This window comes from Gouania willdenowi, chromosome 15 (assembly GCF_900634775.1).
Source record: "Gouania willdenowi chromosome 15, fGouWil2.1, whole genome shotgun sequence".
NCBI lineage: Eukaryota > Metazoa > Chordata > Actinopteri > Blenniiformes > Gobiesocidae > Gouania > Gouania willdenowi.
In genome coordinates, this window is record NC_041058.1 from 11,471,725 (window position 1) to 11,495,611 (window position 23,887).

At 35.8% G+C, this 23,887-nt stretch overlaps 2 protein-coding genes across 2 annotated transcripts; one reads left to right on the top strand and one right to left on the bottom strand.

Annotated features, from left to right (window-relative positions):
• Positions 1-4,208: 4,208 nt before the first annotated feature.
• Positions 4,209-10,350, top strand: smndc1 (survival motor neuron domain containing 1). The gene is made up of 6 exons (XM_028467810.1): positions 4,209-4,369; positions 4,699-4,818; positions 7,083-7,225; positions 7,382-7,543; positions 9,128-9,281; positions 9,742-10,350. Exons 2-6 carry the CDS (start codon positions 4,699-4,701, stop codon positions 9,877-9,879), a joined length of 717 nt encoding a protein of 238 aa, XP_028323611.1. The 5' UTR covers positions 4,209-4,369; the 3' UTR covers positions 9,880-10,350.
• Positions 10,351-11,079: 729 nt separating this feature from the next.
• Positions 11,080-20,191, bottom strand: LOC114476670 (max-interacting protein 1-like). The gene is made up of 6 exons (XM_028468489.1): positions 19,838-20,191; positions 18,173-18,275; positions 18,038-18,067; positions 16,524-16,638; positions 14,205-14,376; positions 11,080-13,193 (listed from the first exon to the last, which is right to left on the bottom strand). The coding sequence occupies exons 1-6, from the start codon at positions 20,076-20,078 to the stop codon at positions 13,030-13,032; spliced, it is 825 nt and encodes a 274-aa protein (XP_028324290.1). The 5' UTR covers positions 20,079-20,191; the 3' UTR covers positions 11,080-13,029.
• Positions 20,192-23,887: the final 3,696 nt, after the last annotated feature.

Consider the following 23,887-nt stretch of genomic DNA (forward strand, 5'->3'; position numbering starts at 1 on the left):
TCAATAGTTCCCCATTGAAAAACAATCAGACCTTATATTTGCTTATAGATTAATCTGCAGTCTTGCTAAATATTGTGCTTTTAAAAGCATTCAAGGAGTTCTCAACCTTGGGGCCGTGACCCTATTTGGGGTCACGAAACACTGATGCCTGCAAGTATATTTTTTGAACCATTTAAGCCAATTTTTACTTATTTTTACCCCTTTTTCTGCAACTACACCAACCTTGCCATACTTTAACCCAATTTTCATCAATTTTTCTTGCCATCTTTTTGCTCATTTTAATTACACCCACTTCTGCCACTTTTCCACCAAGTTTCAATGCCTTTTCTGCATTTTTCCACCTTCAAGAAATTTTCGGCACTTAATTTCCACCACTTTTCCCACCTAATGTCACATATGTTGCCAATTTAACCATATTCACGATTTGTTATGACCATTATTTGCCAGTTTAAAGTAATTGTTCCAATATTGGCACCTTGAACCCTTTTATACCACTTTAATTTGCAAGTTTTAACCAATTTCTGTGGTTTTTAAAATCCCTGTTCACCACATTTTCCACCATTTTTGGTCACTCACTTTCAACCCATCTTATTTCTGATTTACATCTTTAAGATGACTATATGCTATGACTATATACTATGGCACAAATAATAATAAACTTCCTGGGTAACAGTGGATATTATTCAGATAAATAAATACATGTGATTATCACAGATTCATAGAACAATGGACCATCATTTTGCTGACTTTATGGATGGACCCCAAAAAGCTCTCCCTTTTATTCTCCGTCATGGATGGCCCTGTCTCCACATGTCTATGTTCAACCACCTTGCTTTGCTCAAGGGCACCTCGACAGTGCGCGAGAAGTGCCCTGGCACCTCGGACTGAGCTACTGCCGCCCCAATATATTACTGAACCAAAGCAGTGTTGTAAAGGAAAAGGGAGACAATGGAATACAGTATATAAAATAGGAGCAATAGCTGACATCCATCAGAATCAATCAAATTTGATGTTACATCATAAATTCCAGAGTGAAGGACTATTAAATACCCCTGAGAGTATCCGACAATAACTGGCCCAACATTTAATTACAAATTCCCCATTCCTCACACGCTATGATTTAAACTTGTCAGTGGGCTCTGGCTCTTTCTGTCTGGGATGCAGAGAACTCTGTTTTTTGTCTGTAATAGTCTTTTAAATTCACCAGATGCTAAAACTGACGCATCTTTGCAGTTCACGTGCAAAGAAATAACTTTGCGACATTCTCCTTGTAAACATTTGTTGCATATATAATCAAAAGCTTTGTTATCTTTCCTCTAATATAATTGGCAGTCTGGCATTTAATCCATTTTATTGTTTCATGAGTGTATAATTTATGCGTCCAGCTGCTCAATCATGGCCGCCGCCTCAAATATAATTGTCTTTTTTTTTTTTTCTGATGAAAGATTTGAAACACTGCTCTCTAATCTATCAAGGCACCTTGAGTTGAGGTAGAACTGCAATGTCATTTTGTATTTAATTTTTTAATATGAACAGCAGTCATTTAAAAACATAATCCGTTCTACAAAGACAATGTAGTGATAGCTGGTAGAAAAAACTCACTATGATCAGAAAACCTTGCTGAAAATGTGCTTTTTACCACAAATTAAACAAGATAAAAACACACCAGTTTTCTTTGGTAAACCAGCTAATTCCAAGGAATTAGACGGTGTTGAAACATTGCACAACATCTTAACACTACAAAGCATGAGAAACAATAGATTTACTGTAAACACGAGTTGGTAAAAACACATAATCAATTCATCATTGTTTTATTGTAGGCGGGAAAATAAAGACTTAAAAGTATATACACAAAGATTTGTTGATCTAAAGATTTAACTGTGGTGAGAAATGCACTTTGAAGAAGAATGGATGTCTGTCTAAAGAGCACATTGTGTGATTTACTGTGCTGACTCATGTTTCTGTCGCTGGGTAACTTATGGTATTTATTTATATCATAATATTTAACATTGATGACAGCATGACGTATTTTTCTGCCAACTATATTATTGTAGCACTGTTTTCTAAGGAGGGTGCACGGTGGCTTAGTGGTTAGCACGTCCGCCTCACAGCAAGAAGGTCCTGGGTTCAAACCCTGGGGTGGACTTGGGTCCTTTCTGTGTGGAGTTTGCATGTTCTCCCCGTGCTGCGTGGGTTTCCTCCGGTTACTCCGGCTTCCTCCCACCATCCAAAAACATGACTGTAAGGTTGATTGGAGTCTCTAAATTGCCTGTGTTTGTGTTGCCCTGTGATGGACTGGCGCCCTGTCCAGGGAGTACCCCCGCCCAGCGCCCTATGAGAGCCAGAAATTGGCACCGGCAGACCCCCGCGACCCTGTTAAAACGGGAATAAGCGGGTATGAAAATGGATGGATGGATGTTTTCTAGGGTTTAATATTGTCAATTATGGCTATATTTTTGTATTCCTCACAATCACAGATTTACCTGCTTTTCTTAATTTTCTTTTTTTTTTAAAAAAACAATAGAAAGCAAGATGATTGCGTTTCTTCATGATTCATTCACATTATTGTGACATGTCTCCTGCAGAATTTTTGCAAATTATACATTTGTAAGTAACGGATTATACCACACTATAACCGTATTTACATCACAATAATGTCCCAATTTTACCTGGAAAATAAACCAAATCTAATGCATGCCTTATTTTTACAGCATAGTACTGGTAATGCAAACATGAAATATAAAACTCTTACATTATGATTCAAAAGATCACATCAACATATTTTGTACAAGTTTAGTTTTAAAAACTCAATATAGATATTTGTTATGTATTTTTTTTCTTCATCAGTATTTCTATTCAAAATGAACAAAGATAAACAGCTTAATGTGGCATCCCATTTAGCACATATTTGATGTTATTGAAACTCTTCTGTTAATTTTGCAAAGGATGTTCTTTGATGACAAGTACTTATTAAATATGTCAGGAGTCACACACCCACACCCACACCTTTTTGTATTTGTTCATTTATTTATTTATTTATTTGAGCAACATAAAAACCACATTTTATGTACAATACATACGTAGTCAAAGGAGTAAGTGCTCAAAAGGAGTAGGCAGAATTTCAAGGAATGTATAGGTGCCTACCCCTCCTTCACAAAATAACATTTTAAACTTCACATTTTGTTTTTTCATTATGTAAGAATACAATACAAACATATACAGTGCATATACATACATATATTTTTAATCATGTATGTTCATTTGTAACAAAAGAACTGTAATGGGAAGAAACCCAGAATATTTTCTTTTTTTATTATTATTTATGGTCATTCGAAACAAAAAGTAATGTAAAAAATAAACTAGAATATTTTCTTTTTTATCATTTATGTTCACTCAAAACAAAAACTAATGGAAAAAAGAAACCACAATATTAACTTTTTTTATCATTTATGTTCATTTGTAAAAAAAAAAAAAAAAAAAAAAAAAAAAAAAAGGTAATGAAAAGAGAAACCAGAATATTTTCTTTTTTGAGTGAATCTTCTGTCTCTGTGCTGCTTTGTTTTTTTGTCTGTCTGCTCTCTCACAAGATTTTTTTTTCCAGATTCCATTCCACATTACTTGATATATTATTTCCTCCTCAGCGAGCACAGGACAGTTTTGTTCTCATCTCTTTCTCTATATCAAACCTATTGTCCTCGTCCCCTGTATTACTGGCCTTTGACCCCCAGACTTTCAAACCAAAGTTAATATTCCCTGAGGTGCCATTTCTCTGCCTCTCTCCTTGATCTAGGTCTTGATCTTTTTCAAACTATCTGGTAGATTCCAATATACTCCAATTCCATGATGACACAGGCTCCAAGAAAAAGGAGATGGAACTTGATGTACTATTTCTGGTAATTAATTTTGCATTTGGGTTTGTCCTTCTTGCCCCATCTATATTCATTGGGATAAGAAAAAAAAAATGATGGCTACTATAGTACTGCTGTTGTTATTTCAACCTTCCTGTAAAGTGTCTTTGAGTTTCTGGAAAAGCGCTTTTAAATAAAATGTATTATTATTATTATTATTATTATTATTATTATTATTATTATTATTATTATTATTATTATTATTATTATTATTATTATGTTTTTGTTACCTCCAATGTGGACTCAAAAGAGAACAACAGAATACAACCACTAGAGGCACTGCTGAGTCGACATCTCGTCCCACTATGACAAACCAGATATCGCGAGATTTCAATGTTTCAGTCTGGCCTGTAGAAAGAAGAGCAGCGCACTTCTCTCATGTCAACGGACGTCTTGGGTGATTTGTAAAGTTAATTGTTGAATGTCTTTCTTGTTCAGCGGTCATATACATTAACAACAAGGTAAGCAAAGAAACAAAGATAAATCGTCGTTTTCATGCTGTATCTAGTTTCTGCTGTGAAACGCTTGTTGAATTTGCGTCGACGAAACACAGAGGTGCTAATGCTAATTGTAGTATAATGCTATGCTGCCCAAGCTACATGCTAACTAACACAGACAGTAATAAACTGTGAACAATTTGAAGCACATTCACGATTATGGTTTTTGTCTTTTATATTAATATAACATTCCCGTATGTATGTGTTTTGCCGGTCTAAAGCAGTTCTATTTTTAAAGTATTATCAGCGTCTTGCCCGTTTACGTCAGTGTTTTTGTGTTTGTTTGCACACAGATGTCGGAGGAATTAATGAAACAGTTAAACAACTACAAAGCTCAGCTGGAGCAAGTGGACGTAGCGTTAGCTTCAGATCCAGACAATGAAGATCTTCTTAAACTACAGAAAGACTTGCAGGTTTGTGCCTGTTTCCCTTTGTTTGCCATTTTAAATGCTTCTTTCAGCTACATCAATTTATAGGGAACCTCGTTTCCTTGCACATTGTGAATAAGCCGTGCTACTGGTAACTTGTTGTTTTAATGATTTTTTTATAGAATTGTATTCGTGTTATGGTTTGACAGCTACAGGGTCTGTGTCCAACCACAGCACTTTGATGTTTTGACAACAATAGGTTGTCTTAACAATAAGTCTGCAACTGGAACACAGGCATTGTCAAAATTTTTACTACTTTAAATCTCTATTTTAAAAAAATATCTGCTTACAATACAGAGAGAGAGAGGTATATTTATGTGTAATATTGTTGGACTGTATTCATGTTGTATGCACAGTACGTATGATGTCTTACCCAGATGTATTTATTTATGGCCTTTGTTATTGATATGGAAACGCATCAAAAGACTGCCAGTCTATTCATACACAGTGCCCCTCATTGGCCAATGCACCACGTGACTTAATGTTCCGTCAGTTTAATTTTAGCTGATATTTATTTTTAGCTACCCCGCTTACCCTTTTATTTCAGCCCTAACCCTAAGCCAGAAAATACCCTAAAATGTTTAATTTTTTTCGTGTACATATATATTTTTAAAGGTGGAATTTGCAGTGTTAAATATGTTAAAAAAAAAATATATATATGTCAAATGTGGGATTCGAACCCACGGCAGTGGAAGCAAGAATTATTTAGCCAGGCACCTTAAACCACTCGGCCATCCTGACACGGTGAAAACACAGGCACATTACGCTTAAGTAGAAAAGGTCCGGAAAATGTACCCATAGTCCCGGGGGCTATTGATACGTTTCTGTATCAATAGACACTTCCTTATTTATTGAAAGTGTCTATTCGTACGGTTGCCATACGGACAACCTCCGGTGCTATTGGTATGTTTACCAAAGTACATGTACGTAGTGTCTTAGGGTTAGGGTTAGATTATAACCCTATATTGCAACTTTTTTTAGGGTTAGGTTTAGTCTTAGTCACGTGACCTAAATTGGCCAATGAGGGGCGCTGTGTACAGATAGAATGTCGGTATATTGATACGGCAACCGCACGGATAGCCACTGCCTTATTTATTCGAAGTGGATAGACGTATGTAGACGTACGGACAACCCCCGGTGCTATTCGTACGTGGCCGATGGCGTTACCAGAAGTCGTGGCCATTCCGTACGGACAAAAAATGGCTGAACAAGCGATACACGTACAAATTCACTGTGGCAAGAAATTCAAATCCACTTGAGAAGGTTAGGGTTAGTTAGTTCGTAACGTAGTTTGAGAATCTACATATTAATAGCAAACAGAAGTACTTGCCAATGAGGGGCGCTACGTATGATTACAACACTTCATAAATACGTAGCATGTCTATAACGTACATTAAGAATCTACTTATTAATAGCAAACAGGAGTACAAGTATGTAGCGTCTTTGTCACGTGACCTAAACTGGACAATAAGGGGTGCTACGTACGGATAGAATGTCGGTATATTGATATGTCTACGTGCAGATAGCCACGGCCTTATTTATTTTTATTTTGAACTGTTACCTGTGGTAATGTGATTGTCACAATGTGAAAATGTAAGTGTGATTTTACACAAGTAGACACATAAAATTATATTATTTATAAGCCATGAAGAAATTAATGCTTTTTTATTTCGCATCAAATGTCATATTTGGTGGATTAAAATAAGTTTTACTTCATCCCACCAATTTGATTTTTGTCTTTTTTCAAGAGCCACAAACAGACTTAATTTGAATATAATGTATTTCCTTTTTTGTGTTTGTTTTATTGCCTAGCTCGAAATAAATGAATAAATACTTAGTTTAGTTGAGGTGTTAAACAAATCTTAAGTGTCAGGTCTGCACACAACTCATTATTCATTTGGGCCACATTAGGAAAGCACATCAGCAATCATATGGCCTTTTATGCAAAGTCATATCAGATAAAGTTATAGTGTAGGCCTCATGAATCAATTAATTTAACATTATAAATTGCCAGTAAAAATATATGTAAAAGGTTGAAATTGAAAGTTTGCTTTTGTCTCCACTGTAGTTCCCCCCCCTCGGGTTGTTCTATTGTTTACATGTTGCATTTCTTCCATTTTATTTGGTTTGAATTCAGCTATCAACGTCTCTGAAATAGCATACAAATATTTTTATTGTTACCACTTTTGAAGTCTTTTTATTAACGAACACACTTGTCATTCCATTAATTGTTTTAATTTTATAAACAGGAAGTCATTGACCTGACAAAAGACCTCCTGGCATCACAGCCTTCTGAGGGGGCTTCTAGTACAAAGGAAGCAGACAAAGCTCCCGTAAAAGGCTTCTGGAAAGTGGGAGACAAGTGTTTGGCCGTGTGGAGTCAAGATGGACAGTAAGTGTTTTTTAATTTTTTTGGTTTTTGTTTTAGGAAACCTTAGATATCATGTCATCACAAAACTGTAATATTTTAGGTTTCTGCACTTTTGCTTTAGCGGAGCTTGAGTTGTTGGCTGCTACTCACCTGCTTACAGTCGTGATTTCTTCACAGGGTGTATGAGGCCGAAATTGAGGACATAGACCGAGAAAACGGCACGGCGGCGGTTACCTTCACTGGATACGGGAACGCCGAGTTGATCCCTCTGCAGAAGCTGAAGGCCGCGGATGAGGGCCAACTGGTGTTGAACGATGGAAGTGCCAAGCGGAAATCCAAGTATGAACACACACTTACATTATTTACTGTTCTTTATATGTGTGATGAAAGTAAACATGGGTCTCTTCAGGATTTCCAATATCATAATTATTGGATACACATTTATTTAACCTTGTTTACAAGTCAAGGATTTATTTTACTGGACTGTCCATTCAATTGTTATCACAGGTACACAAATAAATAACCTTTTACACACTAATGAATTTTAATTGTGGGAGAAATTCCTGTCCAATTCAGATTTATTAGTCTATAAATTTAAACTAGTGATCCACCGAAAATGCGTAAAGTGCTTTTTTGGTTTTCGGCCGATGCTCTTTTTTCACCAAACCGTGCGCTTGTCTGGAAACGGGCCAACTTGTCCATGGACTCACAGAGTGGCTGTATTTCAATACATCTGAGCGCTAAAGAGTTTTCTGAGCAGAAGTAAGTGTGATTTATGTTTCTGTGTCACGCGTCACCCGTCACCCTTGGTCAACACGGACCACACGGCGGTCTGACGCGTCGCAGTGACTCAGCAGTAGAATCTGGTTTCAGAGTCTGTCAGAGATCCTCTTTACTACATAACGACTGTTCTTGGTCCGCGTTGTAACGATCATTTCTTGGATGGGATTAAAGCAACGCGCACAAGAAATAATGCACGTTGCAATGATGCCTTGGATGCTCTGTGACTTCAATGCACTTTGTGTTTTAATGAGAGAACATATTTAATGTGACTCTCTTTCAGCAGCTCAGTCAGTCATAGGCCTGTACAATATTATTTATAGTACTAGTTAAACATTTCATTTTTTATATTTTTTTTTGTGCATTGTTGGAATGTCAGTGCTAAATAGATATGTTTTTTTGTTATTAGTGAGGCTAGTACACATTAAGAGCCATAAATGCAATGGGAATATTAATTTGCATAATGTATTTCGGCGTTTTGGTTTTCGCAGTTTCAGCCAAGAATGTTCATTTCAGTGCATCGCTAGTCAAAACATTATAGATTGTATCAAGCAGCACTTTTGGGCTAGGCTTTTTAACAGTTTAAAAAAATATGTATATATATTTATCTATATACACAGCAGGAATCAACTGGCTGGAATGACACATTTAAGTCAATGAATGATACATTAATTGTATAAAATAATTAGACTTTCTAATTTTAAGTCTTAGTTGAAAGCACCCTTAATAAGAGTAGCAATTTCCCCTCATGCATTATTATTATTATTATTATTATTATTATTATTATTATTATTATTATTATTATCTTTTTTTGTTGTTGTTTTATTTAGTTTTGCACATTAGTCTAATTACTGTTTATATTTATGTTTTTTTTTCTAGTTGATTATTATTTAATGTTTACACTATTAGAGAGAGCACAGTTCACCAAGTCAAATTCCTCGTGTGTATAACATACATTACTTGGTCAATAAAGTTGATTCAGATTCTGATTCTCATGAACCACTTTAGGTAACTTCAATCCTAATTTGAAGAATGATATATGCTGACATTTTCATTTGTATTGGTTTTACAGGTCTGAGCCACAGTACATATTGATGCATTGTAAAAACAAATGCCTTTGCTTTGCTTTGACTTGACTTGTAGGAAAGAGCAGGTTGCAGAGCAGAGAGAGTATAAGAAGAAGAAAGCCCAGAAGAAGGTCATAAGGATGAAGGAATTGGAGCAGGAAAGGGAGGACCAGAAGTCAAAGTGGCAACAGTTTAACAACAAAGCTTACTCCAAGAACAAAAAAGGACAGGTAAGAATGCCTGAACAAATGTAATGCTGCAAAACTATTGATTATTTACATTCCACCACCATTATAATAATAATAATAATAATAATAATAATAATGCATTGGATTTATATAGCGCTTTATCATAGACACTCAAAGTGCTTTACAGAATTAAGGTATTAGTCTTTCACTCCACACTTAGTGGTGGTAAGCTACTATTGGAGCCACAGCTGCCCTGGGGCATAGTGACAGAAGCGAGGCTGCCATAGTGCGCCATCGGCCCCTCCGACCACCACCAACACACTCACACACTACATTCATACCATAGGTAATGTGGGTGAAGAACAAGGACACAATGACAGATACCACTGTAACGACTGTCCCCCATCATGTCAAATACATTTTTACTTTTTAATATACCCAAAAAATATTGTTCTAGTCTACATTTATTCTTTTATAAATAGTGTTTTTTGTGTTTTTGTAGGTAAAGCGGAGCATATTTGCATCCCCAGAGAGTGTAAGTGGAAAGGTGGGAGTGGGAACGTGTGGTATCGCAGACAAACCAATGACCCAGTACAACGACACGTCCAAATACAACGTCAGGCATCTAATGCCTCAATGACCTGGATTTCTGTGTACATAGTAATTCACTAAATACTCCCTGTATTGGTGTTTTTTTTTTTTTCATTCTGTTTATACAGAAGCTCATTTTCTCAAGTAAAATATTTTGACAGTAATTGCTTGCACACCAGTGTTAAAAATCTTGTGCTAGTTTTCCTATCATATATTATGTTGGTGCATCAATGGAAAAACACCAAGAAGGAGTTTTCTCTCCACTGGAGACTCACCAGTTATGTCGAGCAACATGCAGTGTTTTTGTAAAGCTGCAGGCTGTGATTGTACGTAGGTGTAATAGGACCGTTTCTTGCTATGTGCAAACCTACGACTGATGATGAGCTTCTGAGGACAGATTTTAGACCCTGGTCCTCTCCAGGAAGGTGTAAACATTAAAACCTGTGTTTCTCTATGAATATTACATTTACCATTTGAATTCTGTACATATTTAAAATAAACATCAGTTTCACTTTTTAAAGTTGTTTTCAGCTCATTTTTAAGGTTTTGTGAAGGCTACGTGCTTTCTTCCAATTTCTTCTTTTTTCAATTTAATCACATTTCTTTCCTGCCAGTAAAAAACAAACAAGGAAAAGTAAAATATTAATAACAAAATGTAAGTCATAATTATGAGATGCCAAGTCATAATTGTGAGATTACAATCTACTAGATTCTACCTAGTTTTTTTTTTTTTTTTTTTTTAACTGGTGGGAAAATTAGATACTATCTCATAATCATGAGATACTAAGTCATAATACAACTTAAAATCTCATATTATGACTTAAGCTTTTTTGTTTTATGTTTCCTGGTTTTTAACTGGCGGGAAAGTATGTGATACTATCATAATTTTGAGATACTAAATCAAAACTTAGAATCTCATAATTATCACTTAGTTTTGATTTATTTTACTTTTCCTAGTTGTTTTTCAACTGACTGGAAAGTAATTGAGATACTAAGTCATAATAAAACTTAGAATCTCGTAATTATGACAAGATTTTATTTTACTTTTCCTAGTTTTTTTTTTCTTACTGGTGTGAATGGGCTTCCATACCTTTCTCATTTTGCCCCATATATTCCGGGTACTTTAAAATATCTTGGCAAACAAAAACAATGGTTTCATAAACAATTCATCATATATTCAGAAATACTAAAAACTGAGTAACACAGCAAATAATCGTATTGGCTTGAAATAAAACAGGAAATCTATATATCTGTGTTAACAGGTTTATTAAGCTTCAAGGAATAGATTTAAGGAAGTGTAACAAAATATTAGCATGGGGGCCAGCTGCACATATTGAAACATCAAGAGAAGTCACCTTGGATGGCTGAGTATACGCACAACTGAACAACATCGGAGCTGTGCTTCAACAAACTTTCAAACAGGTTTATTATCATAGTGCATTTTAGGGTTCACCCCAAACGAGTTGGGCCGGGGATAAAAGACCTGTAACAAGAACATTTGTGCAACACTCTTACATACCCACATTAAGACACAATTTGGCGATGATGTACAGATTTGGACCAGAAAAAAAAAAAAAATGGAATGCCGTAATGAAACATCTCATTTGGTTTAGTGTTTTTTTTTTTTTTTTTTTTTTTTAACAGCTTAAAGCAGTGCAATCTTTATAATTGGTGTAGTTTCCTATTTCTAAGTATTTGAATTAGTCTTTAATTTGTTGAGGAAGAAAAATACAATAATAAACCATCTTAAAAAGAAACAGAGGTTTTGTGTTTATGCTCATGCTAGACATGTTATAACACTTGTCAATTTAAAGCACATTACAACATGAAAGGCTACATTCAAAACACATGCACCATAGCTTCGCCCCTCCCCCCACAAATCAGTTACAATCATGTTTACGGCTGATTATTTGTATTTTTTTTTTTGTATATTATTACCAGAGGAGTTGGGAGGCAAGGTTTTTGTTTCATGGAAAAATCACCTAAACTTAGCTGAGTATTTAAAAATATGACCAAAAAATGCATTATTGCTTGAGCTCTGTGCTTGTACAAGTGCAGGGTCTGTTTAATTCTCTTTTCCCAACAAAACACGATAGACGGATGCAGTGGAAAGTGAAGTGTGGGGCGTTTTGTATTCAGAAGGTGATTTATTTTTATTGAAATGAGTAATTTAGTGCAATCCAAAGTTTATAGTTACAGTAACTGCAGTATTTACCCCGTTTGTAAAGAAATTAAATGTTTGAATAAATACGTATATTGTAATCCCAACAGACAAAAGATCTGATATCAGCAGAGTAATAAATCCAGCTCATTGGAGAATAAATCAAATCAGTGGGGATGGATTATGACTCATTTGGATGCAACTATCTCACAACATCACACAGGTCATTCCAATGGTGGCGAGTCTTCAAGAAAAGTAACACATTCAACATCTTGGAGTGCAGATATCATGTGTAGCCCTTGCCACTGGTTTGTACGTTGACAAGAAGTGCCATTAATCATTCAAAGAACAGGGCTGTGTTTTTACAAGGCAAACAGAGCTAATGTTCTCATCTCAGAGCTTCATGCTGGTATTTGGGATTTCAACGTTTTTGCTGGTTTTCAAAGAATCAAATTGACTAAAAGTAAAAGTTTCACTTCCAGAGTCTCTCATTGGTGCTAATCCGTACTGATTATTGTTGATATAGAACATGGCGATGAGTAAAGGGACATTCAGGTGGATAAATAAATGCTGGAAATGAGAACAAATGGCTAGTGTGGAACACATGGAGAATCCTGGTCATGGTGGGCCACTATCCCACATCCCGTATAACAGTATAAGTGTCATCTTCTTCCAACAGATCTGATTGAACTGAATTGCTTGTCAGGCTTTTAGATGATGACATCATCACCAGGTTCAGGTGTTCAAAAGCTGGAAGACGTTTAAAAACATGGCTCATTATGATTAGGATTACCCGTCGCTTCTGTGTGTAGGATCCTGCTCCCATTTGGGAGAGGACGATTGATTTACTTTTTGAATCTTTTGACTGACTTAAATTTAAGGCAGGTTTTGAGTTGAACGGATCCCAGAAGTATCTGACTGTGAGGCTGGTTTCTAAAGACAAATTAAAATCGTAAATAAGAAGTGGAACTCTAGGCTGGTTCTGTGAAGGATGCAAGCCTTAAAAAAGATCTGAAGTGAACACTATAGGCTGGTGCTTCAGTTGGAGAAGGCCAGTTTCAGACTGCAGGTGGAGTAGCCCTCGTCACTGGCGGTGCTCTGGCGGCTGCTGTGCTCGTCCAGGTCACTCACACCACTGGTGCTTACACTGTCCATCTCTCCATGGGAGAACTCAGTGCTTTCCACATCCACTTCAATTTCCTCTGCGAAAAAACAACAACAAAAGCACAGATTAATCCAGAGCAGGGGTCACCAACCTTTTGGAATCTGGGAGCTATACTTCACAGGTGTTGAATAATCCAAAGAGCTACCGGTTTGAAAAGCACTTCCTCAATACCATATTAGAGCTGAGCAAAAAAAATCTATGTAATGGATTTATCGAATTTGTAGATAAAAACGATTTTTATATTGCAAAAATTAATTTTTTCAGTTTTTTCTGACTTTTTCGCATTCCGTCCTCGTGCGCGATATGAGCCAGCCCCCTCTTTGTTTACATGTGTTTACCCTTTGAGTAAGCTATACGTGTGCCACAGGCATGTTTAATGTTTTATTCACACTATGCTGAGATGCTAAGAGTTTATTAGTTTATTAATTGTCATGTTATATGTTATAAAATATGTAGTTATCTGATTTCTTATTTTGAAAATTTAAGCTACTGTGAAGTTGCTGTTGCACTTTTTCTTAAACCTGGGTTAAAGCTTGAAATTGTTGAATGACACTATTGTCGTATATGGTGAATTGGACCAAGTCAGCTTCCGTAGATTTGACTTTATTAGCAAACCTTCAAGTTTATTTTTGAAATTACGACTTTCATCTTGTCTTTTCCACTTTAATCTCGACATTGTATTTCAGCTTTATTCTCTAAATTTTGACTTTAATCTCGAAATTTCGACTTTATTCTTGATTTTGTCCAAAATTATTTTCACCATCAAAATTGGCCCAAATCTGCTTCCTTTACAAAGTGTGCCACCTCAGGTATTTTTATACAGTTTACATTTGAGAAAGTTTAAGTATAGGATACAGTTATTTGATAATTATTGTGTGTGTATTTTTAAAAAAAAAAAAGAAAAAAAAAAATAGAATTTTTGTTACCTCCATTTTAATTCCACATGGAGTCCTGACCTCAAGGTTGAAAAACACTAGATTAATCTAACAAAACCATGCATGTCCAGGCATTAGAATCAGGGTTGTCTCACTGTAATGTGAGTTCTGACCTCTGTCGGACTCCGAGCGATCCGAGTCCATGTGGGATCCCAGGCTGTCTATGCGAACCCTCTCCCTGTCTCCATGAGTCTGCAGCTGGGCCAGCTGCCTCTGCAGGTGCCTCTGCTCCCTCTCCAGGGTCTCCAGCTGGTGCTGACTCCGCCGGTCCGCCTCTTCAAGTTTCTGTAAAGAGACAAAACCTTAAATAGGATACTTATCAAAAAAACACCAAGTCCGGCCTGAATAAAATCGGTGACTAGTAGTCAGTCTTCAATCATCTCTCTTGGAGTTCTACATGGCAGATCTGGGCTTTTTTGTTTGGTTTTTAAGGTAAAGAGATATTCTTCTTAGAGTTATAAGATACCATTGTGTTGAAATATAGAAATCAAAGCCATTTAAAGGAAAGCAAAAACATTAGGTAAAGCTGATGTTTTTAGCTAAACAATACTAAAATCCCTGGATTAAATAAGTATTACAGAGCAGTTATCCCCCTATCAAGGAAAACCTCTTCACCACATTTGGACAAGTCCAGACCAATTGTCAGGTAGAAGAAGTAGGAACGTCAGAGCAGAGTTTTCCCAAAAGTGAGTTTCTTCCCAAATCTGTTAATGGCTTGACTTGACAAAAGCAGAAGTAATATGTGAGAAGTTCTTCAGGTAATATTTCCCCTCACACTCTACAACTCACTTAAAGGAGCTTCATGTTGTTCACGTTGAGGTTCTTAAAGGGGAAGTGAAACACTCCAGCATGTGTCCTTGATTGTTATACATTATGTCATAACAACAATATATTTCTGTCATTTACTTTTGGTTTCTCCGCATATAAACTCTACACCAGGGGTCACCAACATGGCACCAGGTAGCCCGCATGGACCATGCGAGGGGCCCTCATGAGCTCCAGTCACCAATGAGCGCCATCAAAAATCTGATTGATTTTCCAGGATTCAAACTGACAAAGATAAATACATATGAGCGATGTAGTTAGTATTTAGTAAATTTAAACACTGCTGATAAAGTTTTAGCATTAAATTACACATTTTTTAATGTTTATTTTTACTGAAACATTGTGACAAAGGTATTTAAGTGTTGCCAATCTGGTGTATGGTCATTGGTACGTTTTATATGTTATGATATATATATGTAAGATGTATTTTTAAAAACGAAAGGTAGATTTTCTATAAAATGTTATGAAAATGAAACCATTGCATAAATTAGGAGGAATAAGGTGTTTCATGTGCCTATGTGCCTGTGTGCGCATGCCTCTGCTACAGGAGAACAACACTCATGGACACTGAGGCTCGGTTAGCTTAGCATGTTTGCAGTTTGGCAGTAATACACAAAAAAATAGAGCAGAGGATCACAATTTGTAATTACTATAACGCGGAAATAAGTCCAGGTGGAGCTGCAAACAAAACACTACCTTATTCACCATAAGAATCCACCACACCACTGAGTATGTAGCATTTAAAGCTAGAAATCAAGCTAATGCTAAAGCTAAGCTAGTGCGGCAAAGAGCCATTGGGCTGCTGTTGCAAACTTGTATTACTACTAGTGTAGAATTAATCTACAATATTCACTCATCATAAAATAGACCATCCTAAGTCAATCTACTGCAGTAATTCCTCTCTTACCTTTATCTTTATTTTTATTAATCCTCGATCCTTTATATATCCCTTATCCTTATATGTATCACTATTAATATTATTGCTGCTGGCTTGTGTTTTTGTTTTTTTTGTTCCGCACACTTGACTACCAAGTCAAATTCCATGTGCTGTTTGTTTTCTTCTTTAAAACTGTACTCTTCAAAATAAACCTTAGTGATTCTGATTCTCAACCAGTAGAAAATGTTGTGAAAACCTGATTATGCATGAAAAAAAAAAAAAATATATATACCGTTAGAATTTAGAAAAATACCGTGATATACATTTTCGGTCATACCGCTCAGCCGTAATTTGAACTAAAAAACAAAACCGGATTCTGACAAGGAAACATCAATGCTTTATTAGCAATGAATCAAAAATATATCTACTTGTCAAAGTGTTTCACTTCCCCTTTAAGTCAAGGGAGTGGAATGTTTTGCAATGGCCAAGCCAGGTCCCATGACCTGAACCAAACTAAGCATGTGCTGGGTTGTACACGTTATCCATGACCTAGTGAGTTACTATGAGGTCAGCTGGCATAGAGGCCTGGTAGAGCATCAACATGTACCACACCCTGGGTTTATCGATGGGTTCTAGACTTCAAGCTGGTGAAATAGGCACTGATCAATCACTGATGTGAATGAACTTCTAACATCGACAAGGGAGACAACATTGTGTGTGATCACTCCACCTTGATATGTGATTTGGCCTTGTTTAGCAGTCCCAGTGTGGTGTGCCGACTACAGTCTGGTCCTAAAGGGATAAGGGACTTCAACCGCTCCAAACAGAGACGGAGGTGTGCTCGCCTGTGGGAGAACACCAAAATCAAAGAGAGGGATTTCCCGTCAGATGAACAACATTAAACAGTGTGTATTATTCAGCAATTAATACATGAAAGATTAATTTCCTGGTTATAATTCCACTTTTCTCTGCACTGATCCAGGTGCCTGTGATGCAACCTTCATATCTGTCTTTGGATTTGATTTGTAGAACGACTGATTGGTGCTAGTTTGAGTTCATCAAATTCCTTCTTATTTCATTTGCTGTTTTCAGTTTGTCTTTAACAAACTGCACAGGTATCTGCGTTTAAAAGATGCTGATGTCAGCCTTAAAGTCTTTTTTTTTTTTTTTGACCCTCTGAGGCATCTGAGCCATATATAAATTGAGCAGAATGCGTGAGGCAGCCACTATCTCCAAATAATGGAGTAAAAATGTAGGTCACCCCACAATGTCTTTCTCTTTTCCCTGCATCAGACTCCATTTTGTGATATTCTATGCCTCCCTTTCTCATCAATCATCTCCCTTAGGGAGACCAACGCACATGCATGATTGGACAATTTTCAACATGAATGTGTCCTGACATTTGTCTTCAGCCTCATCCCCGAGCTGCTGTTACACTTTGAGCTGAAGATCTCTCTACAGTTAAAGGGATCCTCCACTGTTTTTGCTTCACCTCCTATAGAAGTCAGAGGACTAAAAGGGGCGATTCGCTTCATCAATGACTTCATTTCAACATGGTGGCGCACAGGCTCTCAAACGGTAAACTAGTCCCATTTTTAAACATTCATAAAATAAATATGGTCCAAAATAATGTTTTTTTTGCTAGGCTTAGATCTTCTAATAAGGACATTTCAAAGGTTTTAGACAATATTTGTTAAAACAGTGGAGGATCCCTTTAATATTAGAGTTCGGCGACCTTATCAGCCCACTAATATTATAAAATGTGAGATTGGTACCGGTTTTTATACCAATATTGAAAAACCAATATGTGCAGTTGTTTGAACATTAAAAACCAATATGGCACCTTTTGCATTACTAAAATTTGAATTTGTTTTCTTATTTTGAACAAATTGTGTTTTGAGTAAAAGTAGCCTGAACCTGTTATCTTCATGTAGATATATATAATGTGACCTAAAATTAGGTTGGTGGGGAATGAACCTGTGTAAATAAAGGTATCGGTTAATATCGAAAATTGGAACTTTAGTGTTGGACAACATCGTGAAATCGGATATCAGCAGAAAAGCTAATAAGGAACATTATATATATATATATATATATATATATATATATATATATATATATATATATATATATATATATATATATATATATATATATAGCATTGGCCCAAACTATGTAATTGTTGCAACATCTTTACAGTGAATCCCATTTTTTGTTACATTGTTTTTGCAATTTTTCACTCACCGATTCTTTTCCAGTTCATTGTGGGCTGATCTGTTGAAACCATAAATATATATATATATTTAAAAACTGATGTACAACACAACAAAATATACGATCTCTGATGTCATTAAACAATAAGTTGTTTCTTTTTTTTACCTATTGTGAAGATTGTCCAACTTTCTATTCTTGAATTTACGCTGTTTTTGTTGATGTGTACTTGGGCTTGATGGATAGGTGGAAGCATACCCATGCTCACATTCTGAAACAAATACAAACAGAAGATAAAGCAGATTAAACAGATTGTACAGTTATACATGGGTTCCAAGCAGGTAAAATTAGACGGAATTAATATGCAAGTGTTCCCATTTATTTAAAGTTACATCTAGTAGAATTTTGACTGTTAATACATCTGCTAAATTAATGTTCAGGTGGGGTTTATAATAAAAAAATAAAAAAATAAATATTTTCAATGAGTTAGTGATTTTGGAGGAAAACAATCTGCAGAGGATAACTTTTTATTGATGTTTCAGTCATTTAAATTCAATTTTTCACCTGCATCAAAAGATAGGAACAACATACAATATACATAATGTTACAAATATTGAGTGCTTTATTTTTCCATCATATATTTATTTATTTATTTATATTTATTTATGTTTGTTTCTTACAGTCCGCTCTTTTTCTTACCGTTTTGCTGCAACAACTGAATTTCGATAAAGGTATGTTTTTCTTCTTTTAATTTAATTAGGCATTTTCTATTCTAAAGACCTGTAAACGCTTATTTAAAAAGATGTTTTTGCAGCAAATACTTTAAAATGGTCATTTTGCTTTGTAGATACCGATAAAACGGATGTTATTATTATTATTATTATTATTTATGTTTTACTTATTTTCATTATTGAACACAAAATAGCAATTACAATAAAGTGCACCATATCATAAGTCATATTAAATTATTGATACAAAAGTGCACATCTATACAGATAGCGGATCAGAGAAATAAGATAACACACAATAACTAAGAATAAAAAGAAAGATTATTATTATTATTAATAATATTATTTCTATTATTATTATTATTATTATCATTAGACCCACGCTTTCTTTGCGTTACGTTTATCTTTGCAGCTTTAACGCCTACATTTCCCATGAATCACCTTTCATAGTAACACACAACGTCACAGGTGCGCTTGAACGTGATTGGTCCTCAGCACCGACTCCCACAAATGGGACATGTAAATCAACCAATGAAAACCCCACGATTCGTTCCATGTGGAAACCATGTGAACAACACACACAAGGAAGCAGCTGCTGCTCTAGGAACACACACACGGATCTAGGATTTAATGTCACACCAAACAATTCCTTAAAAAGGAAATTATATTATTATTAATATTAGTTTAAAGAGGAAGCAGCCTATGTTCAATGAATAACCTTGAGGTTGAGGGATGGAATTGATCTGTGGAGTGCAGCTTTACATGCAAAAAGCTCCTTCTATCAATGTGGGTGGTATATAATGAGAATATTTTATTAATGATGGTGATTGCTTGATAAATGCATTAAAACGGGTTTTAATCAGAGCAGGTAGTTGAAAGCCAAGGTTGCACGAAAGCACTGTTACTTCCGGAGAATTGAGGCTCTTTAAAAGCCGTGCATTGCGGGCTCATTGTGTTTCTATGTGGAAGGTTGTTTTTTTTTCTATGAGCAGGTGAAACATCAGTGCCTGCTGTTCATCAGGCTTGCGCGTCTTTTGTCGCCTCTATTGTTGTCTGCCCGGCGCATTACGCGTTAACATCCCCCGCCGGCCTCCTGTTTACTTACTTCCGTTGTTCCTCTCGATATTTTCTATGTAATCGGCCGCATCGAGCAGCACCTGCACGTTCTTCATAAAAGTGTCGATCTGGTCCATTGTGGAACATTTGGAGTATAAAACGTCGTTGAATGAGTAGTCGGACATCTCTGCGTAATCCTGCTGGTCCATGGATGCGTCAGACTCCGACAGCAGGAGCTCCTCTGGTTTCACATCATCGCTGAGCTGGCGCACGTACTTCACCATTTTCATTGTGTGTGACAGACAGGAAGAAAGAGGAGGAAAAGAGGACGGTCCACCACGTCCAGTGCGGGACTGAGATGGAGTTTGCAGTCCCTCAGCCTCAGCCTGCCCTGCTTTGCTGGATAATCCCTCCCACTAACCAACGCATGCACATTGCATTCATTGTCAACGCGGTGCCATCATAAACCCTCATTACCAAATATAGCAAAAGAGTGACAGAAAACTCACTTATGTCCAAATATAATTTGCAATAAAGCCTATTTATTCATTTAACTTCCTGATTATGGGTGTTAGATATATAAATATATGCCTTTGAGTGATTCCCAACCAGCGGTACGCGTCCTCCTAGGGGTACAGGAGCGCATTGCAGGGGGGTACTTGGAAACATTTATCAATTTATTTCAAAAATAATAGGAAAACAATTCTACTTCTTCTTTATGCCATCTTTGGACACATTTACAACAAACTAACAGTACTATTATGCAATACAATACATTTTAATTTATTGAAACAGGATTCATTTGTGCTGTAGAGCGATTTAATCACAATGATTAGCCATATTTTACAATATTTTGATATTAAAGTAATCACATGAAAGTTGCATTGTTTTTTTTTTTTGTTTGTTTGTTTTTTTAAATACACTTTATTTTTAGATTGTGGATTAAGTCTGAGGGACACCAATGTTGGAAACACAGGAAGGAGTAGAAACACAAATGAAACAGCATATGAAATTATAGAGGGAGTATGATTTGAAGATGGGGGTAAACATAATTAAAAAAAAATTAAAAAATGCAGAAGAACAAAGGGTAGCTCAAGATGTGTCAAATTCAAGGCCCAGGGGCCAAATCTGGCCCATTAAACATCCAATATGGCCCACCGGAGAAAGTAAACATTAATCATTATGTGAATTACCAACAAATTCAGTTATTGATACAATATTTGCTAGGATTTACATTTTTTCTGTGCTTATGTCTGCAATTTTCTTCAAATTATTTGACAAAATATTTCAAAATTAAATGAAAAATTTGGTCTAAGGTCACTTTTTGCTTGGATATCGTTGTTGTTTCGCATGTAGTTTACATATCATTTATACATGGAGGTGTAAACTAGGGCACTGTAATATTGAAGTTGATTGTTTTCCCACTGAAAATTATGCAACTCATTTAAGATCAAACAGTCCGTATCTGGCCCCTAAACTAAAATGAGACAGTCCTGCTACAGTATATATGTGCTCATACTGATGCCTATACTGTACTAGGGAAAAACTGCAACAACTTCATATAGAACAAAAAAATTCAGTCACAAAATTGCAAGTTTATTCAAAAAGTGTCTCACTATAATGCTTTACTTATTGAGAACCACTGCTAAGGGTTGAACTATGTTAGCAGAAACATTGCAGGGTTATAAATATGTAATAACTTTGGGCTTTTATGTGGTTAAAAGGCTTCGTTTCCCAGTTCAGAGAGATGCATGAAATCCTTTAATCTTAATCTGTTTTCTCATTAAATTAAAGTGGTAAAATGGCTGTACGTGAAATTTACATGTTACTTATAACACTAATGATCCTTATAGAGTGTTTATACTGAAATTTTACATTTATTTTTAAATATTGTTTTGTTTTTTATCCTTTCATTGCTTTCCAACAATCTAAAGAAGTATGTTCTGATAACAATAAGTTAATTTTCAGTATGTACGTTTAAATAAATCCCTCAGTGATTGTCAATCAAATGATAAATGTGGGTAATTCTCACCATAAAATGTTACTATTTTTAACTAATCGTCCAACCCATGCCTCCGTTAAGAGATTAAGAAGTCGTTCTGCCCACACCGTGAAGGATGGAGGAGAACAGAGGGGAAATGGGCCGGCTTTACGAGACCAGCCATGCATGCATGCAGGCCTGCCTTGTGCCTGAGACAATGGGTGCAGATGGTCGGCCCGCTGCAGATGTGGCCAGGGCTGTAACGGACGCCTGTTCAGAGCTCACCCTGCACCCTCCCATGGAGTCTAACTCAGGGGGCTGGGGAGGCCTCTTAGACGCACAGCCCAGCCCTAATCTATAGACCTCAAAAACAGGAACCGTACAAACATGTATAACAGAACGCTACAATTCATGATACGATATGTCTCGATACTAAACAATGCGAAAGACATCGCGATATATCACAATATCAATAATTCCAATTTTGACCCTATTCAATTACAAAATGCCATGAAATACAATTTATTTCAATTTGTTTTAATTTGCGAGAGCAAGTAAATGATAACTGTAATTCAAGTGCCAAATGTGAAAAAAGTGGTATTTTTTTAATCAAATTTTTAAAATAACAGAAAAATATACAAATTAGGCAAAATGACTCCAATAAGCACAAAATTATCGAACAAAAACTCCAAAACAATGGAAAAAAAATAACATAAACGACCAAAAAAAATACTCAAAAATAATTTCAAAAACACAATTTGACAACAAAAATATACAAAGTCACTCACAAAATACACACAATGAATTGTTAAAAGACATGTTTAAAAAATATCGATTTGGACATTATTTGGATTGATACGATAATCGCACGGTGAAATATAACAATATATCCCCCCTTACTATCTATCTATCTATCTATCTAGCCATCTATCTATCTATCTATCTATCTATCTATCTATCTATCTATCTATCTATCTATCTATCTATCTATCTATCTATTTATCTATCTAGCCATCTATCTATCTATCTATCTATCTATCTATCTATCTATCTATCTATCTATCTATCTATCTATCTATCTAGCCATCTATCTATCTATCTATCTATCTATCTATCTATCTATCTATCTATCTATCTATCTATCTATCTATCTATCTATCTATCTATCTATCTGTCTATCTAGCATTTATCTATCTATCTATCTACCTATCTATCTATCTATCTGTCTATCTAGCATTTATCTATCTATCTATCTATCTATCTAGCCATCTATCTATCTATCTATCTATCTATCTATCTATGTTGGAGGTCTGTTGATGCTGTTGTGATGAAACAATGGTTGACCTTTGACCTGAGGTCACAGGCTACGTGTGTCACCTGCTTCATCCTCTCTTCAGCACGGTGGTCAGGACATTGTAAAGCTTTGTCATCCACATGGTGAAGGGAGTGTTTTACATAGCGAGTGGTTGAAAAGCTGCCTAAAAGAATCAGGGTAGTCACATTTCCTTTTGACTGCAATGTTAAATCAGTTGGATTTACAATAAATAAAGCAAGTGCAGCAACTTAGTAATCTATAAAAGTTTGTTTTCACTCAAATGATGTCGCAATAAAAAAAAAAAAAAATCGCATATGTTTAGATATGAGAAAAAAAATTTAATGCCATGGTGGAGGTTGGAGCCTGACTGTTTGAAGGTATGGACAGGCATCTTTTATTTATATAACCAATTCAAACAGGAGCCATTAATACAGGTAACAAGTGGATTGTAGGAGAGTTTATTAAAGAAGAAATAACAAGTGTGTGAGAGACAGAATTCTTGCTTGTTTGTAGGTGTCGAATACTTATTTTACACAAGAATTTACAAAGAAATGTTCTAAAAATCATACACTGTGATTTCCAGGATTTTTTTTTTTTTTCACATTCTGTCTCTCACGGTTGAAGTGTACCTATGATAAAAAAATTACAGAGCTCTCTCATCTTTGTAAGTGGGGAAAACTTACACAGTCGGTGGCTGCTGCAAAATACTTTTTTTTGCCCCACTGTAGTACATGAAATATGTAAAGCTGGGCGTCAAACACCAGGGCAGCAGCTTTGCTTTGTATTTAGTATTTAGGACATGT

Coding starts and splice junctions, on each gene's coding strand:
- smndc1 (XM_028467810.1), top strand. CDS start 4,699: ATGTCGGAGGAATTAATGAAACAGTTAAACAACTACAAAGCTCAGCTG. Junction 4,819..7,082: donor AACTACAGAAAGACTTGCAG/GTTTGTGCCTGT, acceptor TTTTATAAACAG/GAAGTCATTGACCTGACAAA. Junction 7,544..9,127: donor AGTGCCAAGCGGAAATCCAA/GTATGAACACAC, acceptor CTTGACTTGTAG/GAAAGAGCAGGTTGCAGAGC.
- LOC114476670 (XM_028468489.1), bottom strand. CDS start 20,078: ATGAAAATGGTGAAGTACGTGCGCCAGCTCAGCGATGATGTGAAACCA. Junction 14,377..16,523: donor AGGCCAAATCACATATCAAG/GTGGAGTGATCA, acceptor GTCTCTTTACAG/AAACTTGAAGAGGCGGACCG. Junction 13,194..14,204: donor TCGCTCGGAGTCCGACAGAG/GTCAGAACTCAC, acceptor GTTTTTTCGCAG/AGGAAATTGAAGTGGATGTG.